General features: G+C 43.7%; 1 protein-coding gene across 2 annotated transcripts in view; it reads right to left on the reverse strand.

Annotated features, from left to right (window-relative positions):
* Positions 1–7,837: 7,837 nt before the first annotated feature.
* Positions 7,838–19,489, reverse strand: part of FGD6 (FYVE, RhoGEF and PH domain containing 6) — a 156,277-nt gene continuing 144,625 nt past the window's right edge. The window contains exons 19-22 of one of the 2 annotated variants that reach the window (XM_060195547.1): positions 17,841–17,968; positions 14,958–15,086; positions 12,054–12,202; positions 7,838–9,822 (exon numbers count right to left, since the gene is read on the reverse strand). In XM_060195547.1, coding sequence (XP_060051530.1) covers positions 9,786–9,822; positions 12,054–12,202; positions 14,958–15,086; positions 17,841–17,968 — 443 coding nt within the window. In that variant the 3' untranslated portion in view covers positions 7,838–9,785. The remainder of the gene's footprint in view (positions 9,823–12,053; positions 12,203–14,957; positions 15,087–17,840; positions 17,969–19,489) is intronic. The other variant, XM_060195548.1, reaches the window with a different exon arrangement.

Consider the following 19,489-nt stretch of genomic DNA (forward strand, 5'->3'; position numbering starts at 1 on the left):
CTTTCCAGACCTCCATCCAAGGATGGGAGAGCTCCCCTAAGCTCTACCAAGCTCTCACATAGTCCCACAACTCTGAGATCTTTGCTTTTTTTTTTTCTTTTCTTACCAGAGCACTGCTTATGGGGGTGGGGGGGGTTGAGTATTGAACCTGGGGCTCCAGAGCCCAAGCCATGAGAGTCTATCTCCCCGTAATTATGCTGTCTCCCCCCAGTACACTGAGATCTTTTCTGTGTTCTCTGGATAGAATATGCATGCCTGTTACAATGTCGTCCAGTACACTGAAGCCATGATAAATCAATTTATTTATTTTTTTAAAACTTTTTAATATTTTTATCTTTATTTATTTATTGGCTAGAGACAGCCAGAAATTGAGAGAGAAAGGAGTGATAGGAAGGGAGAGAGAGACCTGAAGCCCTGCTGCACCACTCACAAAGTTTGCTTTCCCCTTGCAGGTTTGGGCCAGGGGCTCGAACCCGGGTCCTTGAGCACTGTAACATGTACGCTCAACCAAGTGTGCCACCACCCAGTCCCATAAATTAATTTATTAAAATTTGGAAGTTGTGTCCAGGTGTAGAGAATGGAATACAAGATTTGCATGTGTGTAGCAAACCTAATCCCTGTATCACACACAGTCTGGTGCTCTCACTAAATAATCTGCACACACACACACACACACACACACACACACACACACACGGGCAGCAAGGTAACTCCTCCAGTAGAGAGAATGCATTATCCTGAGCAAGGCATCACAAGAGAAGGCCACCATTAACTACATGGATGGTGCAACAGTGCTCTGTTCTGTCTCCCTATCTATCTCTGAAATAAAAGAATGAAAAAATGGGCCAAGGAGAGGAGGAATCACACATGTACCACAGTAAAAAATAAAATGAAATTCTCCAGCTAGAGTATGTGTGGGTTAGGAGGCACCCTGGAAGCAGCAGTCTCTGGGGGAGTAATATTCTGCGGGTGGTAATTCAGGAAAATCGGTCAGTGAGATTCATCTAGAGACATGTAATTCTGAACAAAATATATGATGGTTTAAAAAATAGAATCAAAGCTGTTGGGGTGGGGTAAGATTCGCATGTGCAAGGTCCTGGTGATTCCCAGCACATATGCTGACTGTCAGAATGGTGCTTTGGTTTTCTCGGTGTGTGTGTCAGATAAAATGATAAAATGATAAAGAGTAAAAAAAAAAAAGCTTTTTTGGGGGAAGAGTACAGATCCAAGAAGGATGACAGAGGACCTAGTGGGGGTTGTAGTGTTATGTGGAAAACTGAGAAATGTTATGCATGTACAAACTATTGTATTTACTGTCGAATATAAAACATTAATTCCCCAATAAAGAAATTAAAAAAAAGAAAACTGAGAAATGTTATGCATGTACAAGCTATTGTATTTACTGTCGACTATAAAACATTAATCCCCCAATAAAGAAATTTTTTTAAAAAGTGGTCTGGGAGGTGGTGCAGTGGATAGAGCAGTGGATAGAGCCTTGGATTCTCAACCATGAGGTCCAACCAACAGCACATATACCAGAGTGATGGCTGGTTCTTTCTCTCCTCCTGTCTTTCTCATGAATAAATAATTTTTTTAAAAAAAGAATTAATACGTGGCCCGGGAGGTGGCGCAGTGGATAAAGCATTGGATTCTCAACCATAAGGTCCTGAGTTCGATCCCCGGCAGCACATGTACCAGAGTGATGTCTGGTTCTTTCTCTCCTCCTGTCTTTCTCATGAGTAAATAAATTCTTTTAAAAAATAATAATAATAATAATTAGTAGTCAATCCACATCTGTAATCTTGGGAAAACTACTGTAATTTCCAGTGGAAGGAATGAGGACTGGAACTCTGGTAGTGGGAATAGTGTTGCCCCAGAATTTTGTAAATCAATATTAAATCACTAATAAAAGAGATTAAATTTTTAAAAAGTCAAAAACTCGACATCAAAAGTAGATGTAAATTTATTTTTGTATAAACCATACATATTAACACTATTTACAATACTAATATTTTATAAAGAATCTATATCTCTATATGGACAATAAAATAGAAAATATTACAACTTTAAGTGTTTGTAGAAATACATTATGAGTAATTAAAAAAAAAAACAGTATTTTCAAAATTGGTTCTTAATATGCTATGAACAACTCACATAAAAGAGAATGCTACCTCCCTTCATCCCCCAAGGGAATTAGATATTGATGATTTCTGGAAATTTCCAACAACCTTTATCTTAAAAAAAAATCGTCTAAACGCTAATGTTTCCATTAAGTGAAGGAAAACATCACACATTAAGATTTTCCAGTAGAAAAATCACATTAGAAAGAAGAAAGAAAATCACCTCAAAAGTGACACAGGCTCTAGAATGTATTGGCGATCCTTTTCCAAATCAGAAGGGACCAAGCAGCAAGCACTTTGTCAGTCATTAATCAAGCCAGTAACAGCTGCACACAGCAAGCGAGGCAAGGCACTGGATGCCCAGGAGGAACCCCAGTGAACCAGATACAGCTGTTCTCCAGGCGCGACTAGGATAAGCACCAAGATGAAGTCTATTAGTGTTCGCGTGTGCCTCTGCAAACCGGGTGCATGTAGGGGAAGGAGCTGGAACGTGGGAGAACGAGGATCAGCCAGCAGACGTGTCTCAGACAGGCGGCCGTGGAGAGGAGAGAGGACACCGAGTCTGGTCTGGTTACCCGGCACAGATGACACCTGAGGAAGAATGTTCCCTGCCAAGCCGCTGATGGCTGTCAAGAGCAGGGATGAGACCAGATTAGACGGCTCTGGCAGCGTCTGCAAGGAGACCAAACCCAGAATGCCTTGGAGCTAGAAGAAAGGGCATCTCAGTGATGGCAACAGGTAAGAAGGGCTTGAGCTAGGACTTATGCAGCAACAGAAGGGACAAAGGCAACTGAAGAGACCCGAGTTTGGAGGCAGAATCTGGGGTCCAGAATGCTTTCCTGTTAAATTAAAAAACAAACAACAACCACTTGGAGGGAAAAGATAGTGGCTTGAAGGCAGGGAGACAGTATAATGGTTATGCAAAGAGACTTTCATGTCCACTCTGAGGTCCCAGGTTCAAACCCTGCAACAGCATAAGCCAAAGCTGACCAAGGAGTAACTGAGCTCTGGTACAGAAAGGCAGAGGGAGGGTGGGCCAGCAGGCAAGTCACCCGGGAGGGTGCCATGAACCAGCTCACCACAGCAGCACTGGGGAAGCTTCAGGACTAGGGTGACTTTCCCTCCCTCTCAGGAAAAAGTTGTCCCAGGTAGTAAAGTCCTAGTGATTAAAAAAAAAAAAAAAAAAATCCCTGCACCACCACAAGTGAGAGCTAAGCATGAATCTGGCTTAAAACCCAAACCACGACAACAAAAATAAAGACAGCCTATTTTGTTCATTTATTTATTTATTTAACCCCAGCAGTAGTCATCTCTGGTTTACCATGGTGCTGGAGACTGAACTTGGGATCTTGGAGTCTCAGGCATGAGAGCCTCATTGCATAACCATTATGATATCTCCCCTCCCTGATAAGGCATTTTTTCCAATTTTCCTAGGTCTCTAGTAAATTCTCTACATTTTCAGCTGCCACGGATAGAGGGACACTGGTCGGAGAGACGAGTAAGAATGTTAGTGTTCCTCCTGCACTGTGCCTAGCTGTGACCGTGAGCTGCGAGCTCAGACCAGTGGGGGCTTCGAGGTTCCGTGGGCTCACATGCTGAATATAAAGATATACACCCTGGGCCCTGGACCAGGTGGATGAGGTAAGTAGTTAATTCTTTTCTTTTTTTTTTTTTTTTTTTTTGCCTCCAGGGTTATTGCTGGGGCTCTGTGCCTGCACCATGAATCCACTGCTCCTGGAGGCCAATTTTTTCTCCTTTTGTTGCCCTTGTTGTTGTAGCCTTGTTGTGGTTATTGTTGTTGTTGTTGATGTCCTTTGTTGTTGGATAGGACAGAGAGAAATGGAGAGAAGAGGGGAAGACAGAGAGGGGGAGAGAAAGACACCTGCAGACCTGCTTCTCCGCCTGTGAAGCGACTCCCCTGCAGGTGGGGAGCCGGGGGCTCGAACCGGGACCCTTACACCGGTCCTTGAGTTTTGCGCCACATGTGCTTAACCCGCTGCGCTACCGCCCAACCCCCAGTAGTTAATTCTATACACAGAATTTCTTCAAGAATGACAGCTACTCTCTGCTCTAATCCAACTTTCTAGCCCATTTCTTGGCAAACGCTAGAAGAAGCAGCCCATTTCTTTTACTCTGACATCAATTTCTTAGACAATATATATATTTTTATTTTTATTATTTATTTTCCTTTTTGTTGCCCTTGTTATTTAAATTGCTGTAGTTGATGTCATTGTTGTTGGATAGGACAGAGAGAAATGGAGAGAGGAGGGGAAGACAGAGAGGGGGAGAGAAAGACAGACACCTGCAGACCTGCTTCACTGCCTGTGAAGCAAACCCCCTGCAGGTGGGGAGCCGGGGGCTTGAACCCGGATCTTTATGCTGGTCCTTGTGCTTTGCGCCACCTGCGCTTAACCCACTGTGCTACTGCCTGACTCCCGACAATGTTTTTTTTAAAAATATTTTTATATTTATTTATTTCCTTTTGTTGCCCTTGTTTTATTGTTGTAGTTATTATTGTTATTGATGTCATTGTTGTTGTCATTGTTGGATAGGACAGAGAGAAATGGAGAGAGGAGGGGAGAGAAAGACAGACACCTGCAGACCTGCTTCACCGCCTGTGAAGCGACTCCCCTGCAGGTGGGGAGCCAGGGGCTCGAACCGGGATCCTTACGCTGGTCCTTGTGCTTTGCGCCACGTGTGCTTAGCTACTGCCCGACTCCCCGGACAATGTTTTTATCCAACTTCATGCCAGCTATTAAACTCAAGTGAAACTGACCGTAGTCGTGGGCCCCTAGAAACATGCCTAAAATGGACTTCCGAGCTTTCTGCCACCCTAAGATCCCTAATCTCATCTGCTCTGTTCCTACTTTTTGGTTCCTGCTCATTAACCATTTTGGTCTCATTTTATGTCCTGTCACCTTCCAGACAGCAAGCTGCAGATGCTGCCATGATTCCACCCTGACTTCTCAGGGCAGCCAATTTCACCAACCCCACCCCTCCAGAGCTCTACCCCACTAAGGAAAGATAGAAACAGGCTGGGGCTGTGGATCCACCTGCCAACATCCAAATCCAGCGGAGAAGCAATTACAGAAGCCAGAACTCCTGCCTTCTGCTCCCCCAAAACAACTTTGACCCATACTCCCAGTAGGAGATAAGTGATTAGAGGAAGAGGCTAAGAGGGCTCTGAACTCTAGCTCCATCAGGTCCCAGAGAAGAGAGAGATTTGGATGTAGCGACAGGGTCATGAGTGGCTTGGAGGGGAACAGAGGACTGGACCTGGAAGAAGAAGGGGGCAATTCTGTGCAGATAGAGACAGATAGAGAGATGACAGTGAACCCATGTCTGCAACCTTGGGAGAACCGTGGGGTTTGCAATGGAGGGACTTGGGATTCAGAACTCTGGTGGTGGGAACAGTGTGGAATTGTACTCCTGTTGGCATGTAATTTTGTAAATTAATATTGAATATAAAAATTAAAAAAATAAAGAATGCCAGTGTTCCTCTAGTTTAACCTGTTATTTTTAGTTTAGCTTCACAGCTTCTCTTCTGTCTCTTTAACCAGACCCCTGCTCAGCTCTGTTTTATGGTGGTGCAGGGGATTGAACCTGGCCAGCTATTCTTTTTCAAGAGTAAAAAAGAGACATTTGAATTGAGTTTGATGGAAACATACTGCTACTGTAATTTAAGTATTTAGAGGGTCTAGGGGCTACTTACAATTTCTCATTTATAGACGGAGCCCAATGTTTTCCTGTAAAGATGTTAACTATCAGAAATATTTTAAAAGTAGTTTCACAACAATTGTTTGTAAGAGGATTCTTGGTTGATGTTTGAGCCATTTTAAAGTAAGTAATTAGGGACTGATGGAGGGCAAGGAAATAATATTTGATTCTTGTTGATTTTTTTTTTTTTTTTTTACTAGAGCACTACTTAGCTCTGACTTACAATGGAACTGGATGCTGAAGCAGGGACATTGCTCAAACACTGAAGTCTTTTTATATAACCTTCGTGCTATCTTTCCAATTTATCTTTTTCTGTCATCTGGGCTTCTGTGACACTTTGTATGACTTCACTGCTCCTAGTGGACTCTTTTTTTTCCTCCTCCAGGGTTATTGCTGGGCTCGGTGCCTGCACCATGAATCCACCGCTCCTGGAGGCCATTTTTCCCCCTTTTGTTGCCCTTGTTGTAGCTTCGTTGTGGTTATTATTATTGCCCTTGTTGACACAATTCGTTGTTGGATAGGACAGAGAGAAATGGAGAGAGGAGGGGAAGACAGAGCAGGGGAGAGAAAGACAGACACCTGCAGACCTGCTTCACCGCCTGTGAAGCGACCTCCCTCCTGTCCCCCACAGGTGGGGGAGCCCGGGCGGAAGCCAGATTCTTCTGCTGGCCCTTGAGTTTCGTGCCACATGCGCTTAACCCGTTGCGCTACCGCCAACCACCTAAATATCATTTTTGAAAAAGGTGGAGGACAGAGAGGGAGATCGACAGAGACAAAGACAGAGATCAGTCCTGGCACTACACATGGCGCTTTCCTGTGGTGGCCAGGAGCTCAAGCCCAGGTCCCCATGAAGGGTCTGGGTGTGCACTCTGCCAGGTGAGCCAGCTCCCTCCCTCCCACTCCCCACTTTAAACAGTTTGGTGGGTGTGATGATAATCTGATAGCTTTCTCAAAAGGGTCTACAATTTTTCTTTTCTTTTAAAAAAAGGTTTATCAATGGGAGGTGAGAGAGATCCTGAATATCTAGCACATTGGATCGACCTTCCCGTGGTGCATCCCGTGAGTCCCCATTCATTGGGGAAACTGAGGATCCTTCCTAGCCGACTGAATCCACAGGGATCCCAGTCACTTTCAAAGCCATTGACTGGCTACGGAAGAAGGGCAAACGCTAGAAGAAGAAGCACATGTGAGGCGCCTCATATTTGAGAGCCCGTATCACTGTGCCATTTCCCAGGTTGTTTCTTCCCCCGGAATCCTCCACAGCAGTAGACCAATAGCTAGTCCACACGACTCTCTGTGGGTTTCACATGTACTTAGCAGGAGAATTACCAGCAGTTTGTGTTAGCTGTCCTCTTCCCTACCCCTTCCTTTTGACCTCCAAAGCACAGCTCAGGTCTGGTTTATGGTAGGACTGAATTTGGTACCTCTGGTAATAGGATTAAGATTTATATGGGCTGCTAACTGAACCAGCAGCTGAAAGAATATCCTGACTTTTATTTATTTATTTAAATATTTATTCATTTTCCCTTTTGTTGCCCTTGTTGTTTTTTATTGTTGTTGTAGTTATTGTTGTTATTGATGTCGTCATTGTTAGCTAGGACAGAGAGAAATGGAGAGAGGAGGGGAAGACAGAGGGGGAGAGAAAGACAGACACCTGCAGACCTGCTTCACCGCCTGTGAAGCGACTCCCTTGCAGGTGGGGAGCTGGGGGCTCGAACCGGGATCCTTAGGCCAGTCTCTGTGCTTTGCGCCACCTGCGCTTAACCCGCTGCGCCACCCGACTTCCTAGCAGTAGGTTCATAACGCTGGCACCAAGCCCCAACAATGACCCTGGGGGCATAGCATAAAATAATCAAAAAAAGAAAATTAAAAGTTAGAGAGAAAGGTGAAAGAACTCCAAATAAGTAAGTCGCCTTTGGAGTATGCTGGGACCAATAATGAAGCCAAAGGAAACACGGTAGGGGAGCTGGCATCTTAGAAATGACACACTGGAAAGTGAGGACGTTTTAGTATGGAAGCCTTACTTATTCCATCTGGACTCAAACAGATGAGCTGCAAGAAAAGTATCCGCCCGCTGTGAGAGAAACATTTCTGTTTACTGTGAGGATTGTGAACAAGGTTGCAACAAGAATGTGACTGATTCCCTAACAAGAAGTGACCAGAAGCAGCAGCAGCCAACCCAGGACTGGCAGGAACTTTGCTGCTGTAACGAGACATGTTCAGAGGCTTCAGGAGGATCCTCAGGCTTTCTTCTGGCAATGCTAAGATCATCCTGAGTGAGGAAATCCCTTAGAAAACATTCTTGTACCTTTTCATGAAATATGCTATGAAGAATATGAAATGTGCAATGGAGAACCTTTACTTTTAACATAGTTTAAACTCTGTCAATGAATTTATTTTCTTAACGTCAGAAATGAACCATACATTTAATTTCATATTTCTTCTAATCAACAATTTTATGCACAAAATTGTTCACGTGTTTATAAACAATTATAAGTCTTTCCTTATGAGGTACACTAACATTTGGTTAAAGAAAGAAATGACTTTTCTAATCATCTGGGAGGGCATTCTACAAAGTGATATTTAAAAATAAAACTTTAGGGAGCCAGGTGGAGGTGCACCTGGTTGAGCGCACGTTTCAATGCACAAGGACCCGAGTTTGAGCCCCAGGTCCCCACCTGCAGGGGGAAAGCTTCACAAGCGGTGAAGTAGGGCTGCAGGTGTCTGTCTCTCTCTCTCTTATCAACCCTTTTCCTCTTGACTTCTGGCTGTCTCTATCCAATAAATAAATAAAGATTAAAAAAAAAAAACTTTAAAAATCGATACTAGTTTCAGTTAGCATTTGTGCTCTTCTGATATGGCAATCTTAGTCCACTTTTTTTAAAAAAAGATTTTATTGATTACAGAGAGTTTCACAGGAGACAGAGAAAGGAGAGAAAGAAGCCAGACTGTACTTGCAACATGCTGTTCTGGGACTGAACCAAGCACCTCAGACATAGGAGGCCACAAGAGCAGATGAGCCATTTCTCCAGATACCAGTGCAGTTTAAAAAAGTCTAACAGTATAAGAAACAAGAGCATTCTTAGTAGATACAAACACCATTAATTGGGGCTCAGAACTCTTTAGATTTTTTAAAACAATATATTTGTGTTTTTGTTGAACTGGTAGCTCTGAAATAAAAATATCACATTTATGTAAAGGCTGTAGAGTTGATCATTGATGTTCTTCTGCAAGGGAAAATAATCCTCTTTCCTACTCATTGACAAATAAAAATGTAGATTCGATTCCTTTATCTGATTCCTTGTTGACATAACATCCCAGGCCATGCAAGTCACATAACAGTAGAGCTGGTCTAGGTGACTTACTGGCATTTCATTTCACAGTTACTGAGGTAGAAGTTGGTCTTGTGTTTTTTTTCCATTAAATGCTATAAAAATTCATTTAATTTTGTTGATTGAAAGACATACATTTTTTTCCATCAGCAATTTTAAAACAATGATAATTTCTAAACCATAAATTACATGAAAATTTGCTTCTTGACATATGTGTTTTATTTACAAAGACTTAGACTAGTGGGAATATTGCAGTGCAACACCACACAGTACAGGGAAAAAACAGTGTGGGCTGTACCACAAAAAGCTGATATTATACAGTAAAAAGTTTTCTGGTCTCTAAACAAAAGGACTTTTATCTAGAATTCAGTGTGAATCTCAGAAATACTTCTGACCATTAAGTAAACATCAAAAAGTTAATAAATAACATACATGAAAAAAACAAACATTACAAATTACCTTATACCTAGCAAAAATATTTTCTTATTGTTGATTTAGATTTTGATTGGCTTTATGTTGGCAGTGTCCCTTTTTTTTTAAGTCTTTATACTGCATTTGTTCCATTCTGATGAAATTCCACCCTTTTGGCATCACAGAAGAGATGAAAGCAATAATGCTATAATACTGTGCCTTCCTGAAATGCTTCTATCCACCTGTTAATAAGATAAAATCTGTTAGAACTGTAAAGTGCAATAATCCAACACGTAAATATGAAGTGTTAACTGTACCTGCATATCTAGTTACTCTAACCATGTATTAAGACCTTTCTGTTGGTATATTGCACCGAAGTAAAAGACTCTGGGGTGGGTGTGCAGAGAGTACAGGTCCTGGAAAAAGGTGACAGAGGACCTAGCGGGGGTTGTGTTGTTAAAGTTGGCCTCACACCTCACCTCACCACCCCTACACAAATTATTCAGTAGCTAAGTAGAATTACTTATAGAAACAGTTATCACCATATCCTAACACAGATTTAATATTTTTTATACTTATTTATTTTCCCTTTTGTTGCCCTTGTTTTTTATTGTAGTTGCAGTTATTGATGTCATCGGTGTTAGGTAGGACAGAGAGAAATGGAGAAGAATAGGGTCCTGTGAAGGGACGCCCCCCTGCAGGTGAGGAGCCAGGGGCTCAAACCGGGATCCTATGCCAGTCCCTGTGGTTTGCGCCACATGCACTTAACCCACTGCGCTACCACCCGACTCCCAGATATAATATTTCTATTTATTGGAGGCTGGGCGCTAGCACAGCAGGTTAAGCACACATGGTACAAAGTGCAAGGACCGGCATAAGGATCCTGGTTTGAGCCCCCGGCTCCCCACCTGCAGGGTGGTCGCTTTACAAGCAATGAAGCAGATCTGTAGGTGTCTTTCTCTCCCTTTCTCTGTCCTCCCTTCCTCTCTTGATTTCTTTCTGTCCTATCCAACAACAATTACAATAACAACAACAAGGGCAACAAAAATGGGAAAAATGGCTTCCAGGAGCAGTGCAGGTTCTGAGCTCCAGTGATAACCCTGGATATATATATATGTATATATATATTATTGGGTAGAGACAGAAAGAAATTGAGAGGGAAGAGAAAGAAGGAGAGAAAGAGATCTGTAGCATTGCTTTACTAATTTATGAAACTCACCCCTGTGGGTGGGGATTGGGGTTTGAATCTGGATCCTTGCACATGACTGACATAGACTTAAAAATGTCTTCTGGAGTGACACTGTACGTGGTGGATATACAGGAATACATGTAATTCTGGTGCATTAATTTTGTTAAAGTGCAAGACTTGCTTATTAAACTGTTCTCTTTTTATTCGCATGTTTTTTTTTTACTTCTTTAAAAAAATTTTTTTAAATGTTTATTTATTTTCCCTTTTGTTGCCCTTGTTTTTCATTGTTGTTGTAGTTATTATTGTTGTTATTGATGTCGTCATTGTTAGATAGGACACAGAGAAATGGAGAGAGAAGGGGAAGACAGGGGGAGAGAAAGATAAGACACCTGTAGACCTGTTTCACCGCTTGTGAAGCGACTCCCCTGCAGGTGGGGAGCCAGGGGGCTCGAGCCAGGATCCTTGAACCGGTCCTTGCACTTTGCACCACGTGTGCTTAACCCGTTGTGCTACTGCCCGACTCCCTATTTTCATGTTCTTTTAAAGTTTATCAAGAAAATGCCAACAACTCTTAGTAAAAAATGAAAGTGTATATTTCGTGAAGCCCATGACATAAATATTAAAAATCAAGTGAGGTGAGCTCAACTTTTTGTTCAGAAAGGACTAGATTTCACAAAGATACTCTTCTCCGTGTTTATGCAAGCTCATGCTATCCAAATAAGAGTTCTTCTGGAAATACTAAGAGCCATTTCAGCTTTTCTCAGCTACAATGTCATCTATTTCCTTCTCTTCAGTCACTGAGAACAGCATGGGGGAGCCTCTAATGTGTTTGACCCTTGTCTCAAAAGAAGTCAACTCGCAAGCAGCTGCTTAAGCTCCTGCTGTTGCATGGCACAACTGAGTCACTGGATCGATTGCCAAAGCCTGGCAATGGTTAAGGAGACCCTCCACTCCCTGCAGCGGAAGTCAGATGTCTCGGTCCCCTTCCTTTCAGCTGAGCAGCAGCACGCGGCTTCCTCCAGGGTCATGGGAAGATGGAACATTTTGGGCAGAACTCCCTACTTCCTTCACCTCTCTTGCCTCCTGGATATATTACAGAGGCTCTTGTTTTGCCTTGAAGTCAGTTCTAGAGAGTTTGAGCAATCTGTGAAATCTTTCTAATTTGGAGCTATAAGTAAAATTCTGAGTTGGCCCAGGCATGAACGCAGGTCATTTTGGAACCAAACGATCACAGCAACAGCTGGAACCCTCCAGTATCAAAGCCAAAGAAGTCTAAGTACTTACTTCTGAGCTGAATGGGCATCACCTGCTTTGAATACATAAAACAGCATGTTTTTGTGCAATAGCTGAAACACTCTAGACTCCGAGTTCTCGTCTTTGACTTGAGAGACAGTGAATCCTAGTAAAGGTTGGCTTTCCAGAGCTGCCACATCCTAATGTGAAGACACAAATGAAGGTACAGTGTTTAATTGATATAAATTCAAATTTGTGAACGCAAATAGTTTTCAATTAATTCCACCTGCACACATATAAAAGAATGACACTTCCACCACGACTGTTCATCTGTCATTCATGGAAACTTTGATGAATCATCAATCTCCTCCCACCCTGTGTAGCAGACAGGATTCTAGACAATTCTTTTTTTTTTTTTTTTTTAATATTTATTTTATTTACTTATTCCCTTTTGTTGCCCTTGTTGTTTTATTGTTGTAGTTATTATTGTTGTTGTCGTTGTTGGATAGGACAGAGAGAAATGGAGAGAGGAGGGGAAGACAGAGAGGAGGAGAGAAAGACAGACACCTGCAGACCTGCTTCACCGCCTGTGAAGCGACTCCCCTGCAGGTGGGGAGTCGGGGTTCGAACCGGGATCCTTGTGCCGATCCTTGTGCTTTGCGCCACCTGCGCTTAACCCGCTGCACTACAGCCCGACTCCCTCTAGACAATTCTTAACGTGTTCACAAACACTGAATTTCACATTACATTACAACCAAAAAGTGTAATAATTATTTTATTTTCATTTTTTATATATGCAGAAAAAATAACTCAGAAACAAGTGACTTATCCCATCCCACTAAGGAAAAGTTTGGACACTACATCAGTGCTTTTCCTATGCTGGGGCACAGAATGAGAAGAGTTGGGGAAAACGTGTTAGAGGAAGTAGGCAGAAAACAAACCCAAACAAAGCATATGTGTGATTTTGGATAGAAACAGGGCGCAGAGGCCAGGTGGTGGCGCACCTGGTTGAGCGCACATGTTACAGTGCGCAAGGACCCAGGTTTAAGCCCCGGTCCCCACCTGTAGGGGGAAAGCTTCACAAGTGGTGACGCAGGGCTGCAGGTGTCTCTCTGTCTCCCTCTCTCCCCCTTCCTCTCAATTTCTGACTGTCTCTATGCAAAAAAATAAAGATAAAAAAATGAATTAAAAAAGAAACAATGGGGGAGAGGGAGAGACGGAGAGAAAGAGATCAGTCCAGCACTGCTTCACCACTTGTGAAGCTTCCCCGCAGGTGGGACTGAGCACTTGAAGCTGGCTCCTTGTACTTGTTACCTTGTGCGCTCTACAGAGTATGTCACCACCTGGCCCCACAAAGTTCATCTTATCTGTGCTGAAGCAGGATCAGTACAATCTGGGAACAGTCAAGCGGATGTCAAGAGATGTTGACATAAAGGGTAAGAGCCTCTGCTTTTACAGAGTTCACAGCCATACAACACCAAATATATGTGCATGCTAGTTTTCTATTTATATTATCTTTACCTACTTATTGCTTATGACAGGCAGAAATCGTGAGGGAAGACGGTGTGGGCAGTTTGTGATAGGGTCTCATCCCCTTCCTTCTCAATTTCTGGCTGTCTCTATCCAATAAATAAAGACAATTTAAAATAAAGAGAAAGAGAAAGATGGGGGGGGTGAGATACCTGCAATACTGCTTCAGCACTCGCAAAGCTTTCTCTACTGCAGATGGGGATGGGACCTCAAACCCAAGTCTTTATGCATTCTAACGTGCACTTAACCAGATGCAACACAGCCTAGCCCCCCTTTTTTTTTACTTAAAAAAAAATTATCTAGGGGACACACCCAGTTAGGCACACATAGTATACTATGTGTAAGGACCGGAGTTTGGGCCTCTGCTCCTCACCTGAAGCAGGTCTGCTTCATTAGCAGTAAGCAGGTCTGCAGGTGTTTTTCTCTCTCTCCCTCTCTGTCTCCCTTACCCCTCTCAATTTCTATCTGTCCTATCTAATAAAATAGAAGGAAAAAAAATGGAAAAATGGTCAGTAGGAATAGAGGATTCATAGTGCTGGCACTGATCCCCATGGTAACCCTGGAGGGGAAATAAAGATAAAAAAAAAAAAAGAGTTGAAAGGTAGCGCAGTGGGTTAAGCGCACGTGGCGCAAAGCACAAGGACTGGCATAAGGATCCCGGTTTGAGCCCCCAGCTTCCCATCTGCAAGGGGGTCACTTCACAAGCGGTAAAGCAGGTCTGCAGGTGTCTGTCTTTCTTTCCTCTTCTTTGTCTTCCCCTCCTCTCTCCATTTCTCTCTGTCCTATCCAACAACGACAACAACAACAACAACAATAACTAAAACAACAATGAAAAATAACAAGGGCAACAAAAGGGAAAATAAATATTTTTTAAAAATTTTAAAAAAGGGGGGAAATAGAAACTTTACTGAAGATATAGATGAGAGAATAAGCGGAGGAGGAGGTGGAGGGGGAAGTGGAGGAGGAGAGAGGACCAGAGCATCATTTCGACCATGCGATGTTAGGGACTGAACTGAGGACTTCAAGTTCTGGAGTCCAAGTTTCACCGACTGTGACGCCTCTCGGGTCACTACCCCTGGATTGTGGAAGCTGCCTAACACTTCTGAGTCAGAGTTCTCCAGGGACAAAGCAAGAGTACTACATGTATTAAGACAGCAAAGCAAAACAAGAACATATCCGCATACAAGAAAAGAGATTTTCAACTGACATTACAAAACAAACCCTCCCCAGGTGGGGGTAGATAGCACAATGGTTATGCAAACAGACTCTCATGCCTGAGGCTCCAGAGTCCTGGGTTCAATCTCCCCCAACCACCACCACCATAAACCAGAGCTCAATAGAGCTCTGATTAAAAAACAAAACAAGACAAAAAACTTCAAAACAAGCCCCCCCCCCCCCCCGCAATCCTTAGAGCTTAGATCTTACCTCACTTGCAGCGTATGTGTACAGAACTTTGTTTTTTATGACAAACCACAGGTGTTTCCAAGGCTTTTTATTGCCTTTCGACCTGTACAAGTAGCCGCTCATAGAAGAATCTTCGGTGTTTGCTGATACCTAGATAAACGAAGCCTGTGCATAGTTTCATAATTTCCAGACAAGTTTATTTTATCATTAAGGATTATTTTTCACATACGAGAGAGAAGGTTTTATATGAGATGAAGAGAGACAAGTCAGACCACCCCTGTGTTATGGGCTATGGGGCAGCGGGGGTGGGGGGTGTCAAGCCAAGTACCTTAGGCCTACAAGTCCAATATTCTACTACCAGTTGAACTATTTCTCAGCTGACAGATAAGTTTTAAGACAACAAAATTTCTGTGCTTATTAGAAGTTGAAAGAATAGCAACAAAAATAATATAGTGTCTGATTGGGCAGCACACATACTATTAATAAAACTGGAATAATGCAGACAGGATTGACATGACCCTTGCTTGCTCAGGAATGATATGTGGGGGCCGGGCGGTGGTACAGCCAGTTAAGCATACGTATCTCCATGCACAAGGACCTGGGTTCAAGCTCCCATCATCTATAGAAGGGAGGTTTCACAGGTGAGCAGGTCTGCAGGTGTCTATCTTCCTCTTCTCTCAATCTCTCTATCCTATCCAATAAAAAATAAGAAGGGGACAAAAATAGAAGAAAAAATGGCTGCCAGGAGCAGTGGATTCATACTGATGGCAAAAGGAGAAGGAGAAGGAGAAGGAGAAGGAGAAGGAGAAGGAGAAGGAGAAGGAGAAGGAGAAGGAGAAGGAGAAGGAAGTGCTCAGCTCTGTTTATAGTGGTACTGGGGACTGAATTTGGGACTTCTGAGCCTTAGCAATGAGATTTTCTTTGCATAAGCATTATGCTATCTACCCCTGCCCAAGTATGAAAGTTTATGGTATGACAGACTTATGCTGTCTCTCTAGTTCCCATGTAATTCTAAAAATGAAGAGTTTTGGACAGAGGTAGATACCATAATGGTTATGCAAACAGACTCTCATGTCTGAGGCTCCATAATCCCAGGTTCAATTCCCCATACCACCATAAACCAGAGCTGAGTGATGCTCTGGTAAAAAAAAAAAAAAAAAAAAAAGTTTCCATAAACTACTGGAAAAATAATATAATTTGGGGGTTGAGGCGGTTGGTAGCACATCTGGTTAAGTGCACACATCACAATGGTTAAGAACCTGAGTTCAAGCCCCTGGTCCCTACCTGCAAGAGAGAGGCTTCACAAGTGGTGAAGCAGGGCTGCAGGTGTCTCTCTGTCTCTCTCCCTCTCTATCTCCCCCTTTCCTTTCAAATTCTTGAGAGTGGGAGTGCTAACTGTGTTTGGGTGGGATGATATATGAAATGGGGTTGGAGTTAGCTTCAGTTTAATCTAGACTACAACAGGCTTGTAGCTATGCTGTGGAGTTTAGATCAAAGAAGGGAGGAAGTCTGAGAATTATTTTCTATAAACTATAACATCAGCATTGAGAATAAAAATTACACATATATATTTTATTATTATTTTAATGAGCGAAAGACAGAGACCAGTGGGTAGAGGAGCTAGCACAATGGTTATGAAGACAGACTTTCATGCCTGAAACTCCAAAGTATCAAGTTCAGTCCCCTGCACCACTAAAAGCCAGGGCTGAGCTCTGATGTTTCTGTCTCTCTCTCTCTGCATCTCTCTCAAAAATATAATAAAATATTTTAAAAAGAGAGAGTGAGGTACCAGAGCACTGCTCAACTCTGGCTTATGGTGGAGCTGGGGACTGACTGAGATCTCAGAACCTCAGGCATGAGTGTCTTTTGCAGAACCATGCTGCTATTTCATATATATGGAGCTGGGGGGAGAGAGGGAGAGAAGACGGGGAAGCTACTTCGGTTGATTAAGAACCTTATTTTTCTGAGGTCAGGACGTAACTCATAGATGCAGCACACACCTATTGTAAGACTTTGGGTTTGAACCCTGGCATCACATGAGAGAGGACTGCAAAGACAGCATAAAAGCTATGCGAAAGACTTGCATTCCTGAAGCTCAGAGATCCCAAGTTCAATCCTTGACACCACCATAAGCCAGAGCTGAGCAGTATGCTGGTGAAACACATGCTAGCATCATTGATGGCATCAGAAATACTCTGAATGGTGGAACAATGTAGTGTCTTTGCCCTCTCTCAAGAAAAAAGGGGAAAAGAAAGAAAAAAAAAAAAAGGAAAGGCATAAAGTTGAGCTTGGAATGGGGTGGGGTGGATGAGAAAAAACAAAGCTTGAGCCAAGCAGGTCACTTCTTGGTCTTCTAGATGTGTAAGGCCTTAAATTCTTTCCCTGTGCCACATCAACAAGTAAGGAAGCAAAACAACCTCGTTTTCATGAATATGAATTTAGAAACTAAGAGAGGGAGGAAGTTTAGTGGAAAAACAACCTATTGGGTTGTCAGAAAAGCACGATGCATTTTTTGCGCAGGAAAATACATCATGACTTTTCCAATAACCCAATCTTCTCATTGATATCAGCTGTGGAGAGCCAACCAGTGCCTCCAGACTGAAGGACACACCCATCAGAAAATGCTGACAAAGCACACGTGATCTTCTACAAACTTCCGGGAAGGGTGAGTTTGAGGCTTCAGGTATGCTCAAATCATCTTCACTTTCTGTTAGTGCCAGAGAGCCTTCTCCATTTCCTGAATGCTTCGGTCATGAGAGAGACCGGAAAGAGTGTCCGCATCCGTCACCAGCATGAAAACGGTGCTAAGACGCACACCATCGCAGCAGTGGCGTTTACATCTTCCCCTCTCAAAGAACAACAGTGTATTATATACACAGGAGTGAGTTTAGTGGAAACACTTACTTCTTTGAGAGCAGCTGGTATTTTTTTCTGTTTCCTCCCTGAGGGAATACTCTGTAAGACTGAGGTTAAGGCATTTGAAGTAGATTTGTGACTTCCAGGAGATCTAGTCTTAGGGGAGTGTTGGTGATCTGAAATGAATCAAGTACACGCATGTAGCCAGTGATAATCATTCTGCAATTTACCTGAATTCAAATCAATAAACAGTTTCATAAAATACCCATGAAAGGAGGGGGCAGGCGGTAGCACAACTGGTTGAGTGCACATGGTTCAAAACTCAAGGAACGGCCTAAGGATCCCAGTTCGAGCCCTGGGCTCCCCGCCTGCAGGGGTGTTGCTTTGCAAGAGGTGAGGCAGGTCTGTATGCCACCGCCACCCCCCCCCCCCCCGCCAACCCCTCTTGATTTCTCTCTATCCTATCCAATAACAGCACAACTTATAAAACTTCCCCTCTGCAGGTATGGATCAGGGTCTCAAGCCCGGGTCCCTGACCATGGTTATGTATGTGCTTCAGTTTGAGTTGGAAGCACATCGAAATGCCCATCAATGGAGGACTGGATAAAGAAGCTCTAGGAGTGGTCTGGGAGCAGGAGGTCCTGAGTTCAATCCCTGGCAGCCCATGTACCAGAGTGAATGTCTGGTTCTGTCTCTCCCTCTCTCCTCCTACCTTCCTCATTAATAAATACAATATTTACATAAAAAAGAAGCTATGGGACATATATGTAATGATATACTGCTCTCAATTTTTAAAAAGATGATATTGTGTCCTCTGGGACAAAGTAGATGGAACTAGAGGTAATTATGCTTAGTGAAGTAGGAGATGAAAAATAACTACCAGATTTTTTTTTCTTATTATCTTTATGTATGTATTGGATAGAGACAGCCAGAAGTCGAAAGGAAAGGGAGTGATAGAGAGGGAGAGGGGGAGGGGGGAGGGGGAGGGAGAGGGAGAGGGGGAGGGAGGGGGAGGGAGAGGAAGAGGGGGAGGGAGAGGGGGAGAGGGAGAAAGGGAGAGGGAGAGAGAAGAAGAGAGAGAGAGGCAGAAGGAAAGGGAGAGAGGGAGAGAGAGAAGGAGGGGGAGAGGGGGAGGGGGAGAGGGAGAGAGAGAAGGAGAGGGAGAGAGGCAGAGGGGGAGAGAGAGAAGGAGAGGGAGAGAGGGAGAGAGAGAGGCAGAGGGGGAGAGAGAGAAGGAGAGGGAGAGAGGGAGAGAGAGAGGCAGAGGGAGAGAGGGAGAGAGAGAAGGAGAGGGAGAGAGAGAGGCAGAGGGGGAGAGAGAGAAGGAGAGGGAGAGAGGGAGAGAGAGAGGCAGAGGGAGAGAGGGAGAGAGAGAAGGAGAGGGAGAGGGGGAGGGGAGAGGGAGAGAGAGAGAGGGAGAGGGAGAGAGAGAAGGAGAGGGGGAGGGGGGAGAGGGAGAGGGAGAAAAGGGAGAGAGAAAGAGAGGCAGAGGGGGAGAGAGAGAAGGAGAGGGAGAGAGAGAGGGAGAGAGAAGGAGAGGGAGAGAGAGAGGCAGAGGGAGAGGGAGAGAGGGAGAGAGAGAAGGGGAGGGGAGGGGGAGGGGAGGGGGAGGGGAGAGGGGCAGGCAAAGAAACGCCACTTGCGAAGTTTTCCCTCTGCAGGTGGGGACTGGGGGCTCAAACCTGAATCCTTGCACA

Source organism: Erinaceus europaeus, chromosome 7 (assembly GCF_950295315.1).
Source record: "Erinaceus europaeus chromosome 7, mEriEur2.1, whole genome shotgun sequence".
NCBI lineage: Eukaryota > Metazoa > Chordata > Mammalia > Eulipotyphla > Erinaceidae > Erinaceus > Erinaceus europaeus.